Consider the following 3,739-nt stretch of genomic DNA (forward strand, 5'->3'; position numbering starts at 1 on the left):
CAGCTTCTCTGGGCACCCTGGGCCAGGGCCTGCCCAYCCTCACAGGGGAGAATTTCTTGCYAACATCTCTGCTAAATCTCCCCTCTTCCAGTTTCAAGCAGTTCCCCCGTGTTCTGTCACCGCCTGTTGCCAACCGAGGGGACACGCTGGCTCCATCCCAGTCACAAACCWCCCAGCAAAACACTCTGCTCCACCTGTTAGGCAGGAAAACCTGCCCTGTCCTGCCCCAACCCTTTTTCTGCCCTGACTCTGCCTGTGCTGTGTAGACAAGCAAATTCCCTGTCCTTTCCAGGCAGCATCGAGGATTTCTCCATGGCAGGAGCAGCATCCTTGCAGCAGGTCTGTCAGCAGGAATTTGTGCAGCTGCTGAAGCTCCCAGGTGAGGAAATCGTAGTAGCAGGGGGAAAAAATGAAATGAACCGCTGTTAACTCGGTGTTTACTTTGTGCCAGGGCTCTCCTGGTAAAAGAAGCTCCCTGTTCAAATCCCTTCTTTGCAAAAAGCGGGAGGATTTCAGCAGGGCTGGATCTCCGGAAGAGGTGAACTGGTGAGGAGGCAGCACCAGGGCAGCAGCATCCCAGGGAAACCAGAACTCCCTACAAGGCTTTTCCATGTTGGGGTGGCCCTTCCCAGTGCCTCGACCCCCTGTTATCAGTAACTGGGCTGAGTTCCCCCTCTTCCTCCCCTGTGTGCTGGTCTTGAGCCGCTCTCCCCATCCTAATGCCTAATTAGGTTGGCAGTGCTGTTTGTCCCGATAGCACAGCTCTGGATAATGCCATGCAAATTGCCTCCAAGACCTCTGAACCCCCAAATAAAAAAAGCACCTCTGGCTACCCCTGGCTGCGGCCTTTCCAGCTGCAAGTAACATCTGAGGCCTTAAAAGAAAAAGCTCTTAAAAAAAAAAGAAAAACAAAATGCCCTTCTTCCCAGTAATCGGAATTGTTTTTATACCAGAAAAAGCAAGCCCAGCCTTATCTCAGATTGCTGAGATGTTTTAGTAGGGGGCAAGGTCTGAAAGGAAAAGGAACTAAGAGAGGATGTTTGAACCCACCTCAGGTCTTTGGGTGGGAAGAGAAACCCACCCCTCCCATGACAGTGCAGTCAAAGCTGAAGGGCGCCCGTGACCTGGAATCCCAAACAAGCGAGCCTTTGTCTCACCTCCTGGTTAAACTTTGGGAGTTTCCTCTGTTTATTATCCATCTGATTGCCATCTTTTTTAACTCTTTCATGCACCCTCTTCCCCTGGCTGTGCCAGAGCCCTGAATGTCTGACCCACAGAGGTCCCTGCTCCGGTGCCGTGGGTGTGGTGTCACCAGCGGGATGTGCTGCATCCCTCAGTTGGTGGCAGTCCCTCCCTGATGATGATGAGGGCTGGACCCTGCCGGTCCAGCTCAGCTCTGTGCAACTCGTCACACCTCACATCAGCYGCTGGGAGTTTGATTGACACGTTCCTGCCCGGCCATTAGAGGRAAAATGAGGGGTAGTACGTAAACACCTGGGAGGAAAAACAGCCCTTTGCCTTAATGATAGTTTGTCATGTCATATTTCCCTCAAATTGCACAACAGGGGTAAGTGAACCCTTCATTTGCATCGCTTTAATTCATGTTTTGAATGCCGGACAGGCTTAAATGCTGCCCGGTTTAATCCACTCGCTCTCACTCATTTCTGCACCAAAGGAAAAAAAAAAAGGTAAAAAAAAGCACACTCTGATTCCCAAAGCAGGCACTTTAAAATTCCACTCATCTGGCTGGAAAACGCCTTTTTTTTTTCCTGGTTTATTTTCCCAAAGCCCTTACTCCCAACGCCAGCACCGCTGGGTTTGCATCAGGTGCATCCCTTCCCCTCGCTGCCCAGCCAGGCTCTTCCCTCACAGCTTCACTCCCTCGACAGCAACTGGAAATGAGATTTTTTTTCCGCTCTTCAGCCTTTTCCGGCACGTCCCACTGCTCTGTAAACACCGGCTCAAGTGCAGCCGAGTGTGGGATGCTCGAGGTGGCACTCAAGGCAGCTGCACCGCCAGCCATGTGCAGGTGGCCCAAGCAGCGAGCCACCAGCACCCCCTGCTTTTCGGGGSTACCTCTGGCTCAGGGAGAAGGCGGCTGGGCAGCGGGAAGAGCTCAGGCTGCYCTGGAAATCCCCCAAAGGTGGATTTTCATTTTTGGGTGATGGTTGGTGTGCCACACCCCGATTGAACAGCTTCTCCGTCCTGCCGGGGTTTGCTTTCCCCGCTGCAGGGCAGAAGCAGGCTGAGCTCCGGGGCAGATCGCTGAGCCCGGGGAGCCAAAGCCACAACCCCGGGAGCACCGGGCTGGCGGCGAGGCACAGGCTGGAATTACCGCCTGCCAGGACGCCTTCGCCCCCACTGCCCTGCCCCGAGGAACTGAGCATCTGCCGGCAATTAAAAGTAGTTACTCGTTCCCATGCCGTTTTAACCATTGCTAGGCGGCCGTGGCAGCCCCTTCTTCCTCGGTGGAGAAGGGTGGATCGTGTCGTGACTGATTGCGCAGACACTCTGTGGCTTTGCTGAATTTAGGGGTCTCTGCCCCAAAAAGGGCATTGCTTTTGCTTCCWGCCCGCTGAGCAAGGAGCCAGGGTGGCGTTTGAAGCCGTTCTGAGGAGAGACTCGCCAGCTGGAGAACTGCAAAGCTTGCAAACCTCAGAGTTTGCTCACAATTCTTTACAAGGAGGGAGATGTGGGTGCATCACTGAATGGTTTGGGTGGGAAGGGACCTTWAAGATCAATTCTCTRCCACCTSCTTGCCAWGGGCAGKGACACCTTCCACYGATCAGGGTGCTCCAAGCCCTATCCATCCTGGCCTTGGACACTTCCAGGGATCCAAGGGCAGCCACAGCTTCTCTGGGGCSTCCCCACMTTAAYAGGGAAAAAATTCCTCCTAACATTTCTAAATCTCTCCTCTTTCAGCTGAAAATCATCCCCCCGCTGTCCTTGCGGTATCTCCAGTAAAAAGCCACTCTCCATCCTTTTTATTAGCCYCCTCTAAAACCAAAGGGCCACATCTCGAGAAGCAGTTGCAGTATAGCTTCCGCAGTGTGTGAATTTTACTTTTTATTATTTGTGTGCATGTGCATCTGTTATTTTTATGCTCCTGCAGGCACATCCTGGATGGTGGCCTGGATTTTAATCCCTGTTCCCGGGGTGGGGGGAAAGGAGGGGTACAAGAAAGATGGAGACTTTTTAGATGTAATAGGACAAGGGGGAACAGCTTCAAACTGAAACAGGGCAGGGTTGGATGGGATACTGGGAAGGAATTGTTCCCTGGGAGGGTGGGRAGGYYCTGGGGTGCCCRGAGAAGCTGTGGCTGCCCCTGGAAGTGTCCAAGGCCAGGCTGGACAGGGCTTGGAGCACCCCGGGACAGTGGAAGGTGTCCGTGCCCGTGGAAGGAGACGATCCTTCAGTCCCTCCAACCCAACCCGTTCCCCATCCTGTGCCACGAGCGCAGCCGGGCGCGCTGCTTTCACGCCTTCAAGTATTTTTGCGGGGGGTTCTGCAGGGGGTTCGCCCCGGCTCCGCTGGCGCTGCGCGGCTCCCTCTGGTGCCCGCTGGCCCCGGTGCAGAGCGGGATCCCCCATCCCGGCCGTACCGCACCGCACCGCGAACCCCGGGCCGGCCGGGCGGGGCGGGCTGAGGCCGGGCACAGCTCATCGCGGCGGGAATAGCCCGCCCCTGGCCCGCCCCGGCCCCGCCCCGGCCCGCCCCGCCCGGCGCCGGGCAGCCCGGC

General features: G+C 55.7%; 1 protein-coding gene across 1 annotated transcript in view; it reads left to right on the top strand.

Moving 5' to 3' along the window:
• The first annotated feature begins 297 nt into the window (after positions 1-297).
• The window catches only part of UNC5B (unc-5 netrin receptor B), a 56,025-nt gene continuing 52,583 nt past the window's right edge, over positions 298-3,739 (top strand). The window contains exon 1 of the mRNA XM_057386239.1: positions 298-379. Within this exon, the coding sequence (XP_057242222.1) occupies positions 313-379 (67 nt within the window). The 5' untranslated portion in view covers positions 298-312. The remainder of the gene's footprint in view (positions 380-3,739) is intronic.

The sequence above is a fragment of the Malurus melanocephalus genome, unplaced genomic scaffold (assembly GCF_030028575.1).
Source record: "Malurus melanocephalus ecotype Western Australia unplaced genomic scaffold, MMel_1.1 scaffold_939, whole genome shotgun sequence".
Lineage (NCBI taxonomy): Eukaryota > Metazoa > Chordata > Aves > Passeriformes > Maluridae > Malurus > Malurus melanocephalus.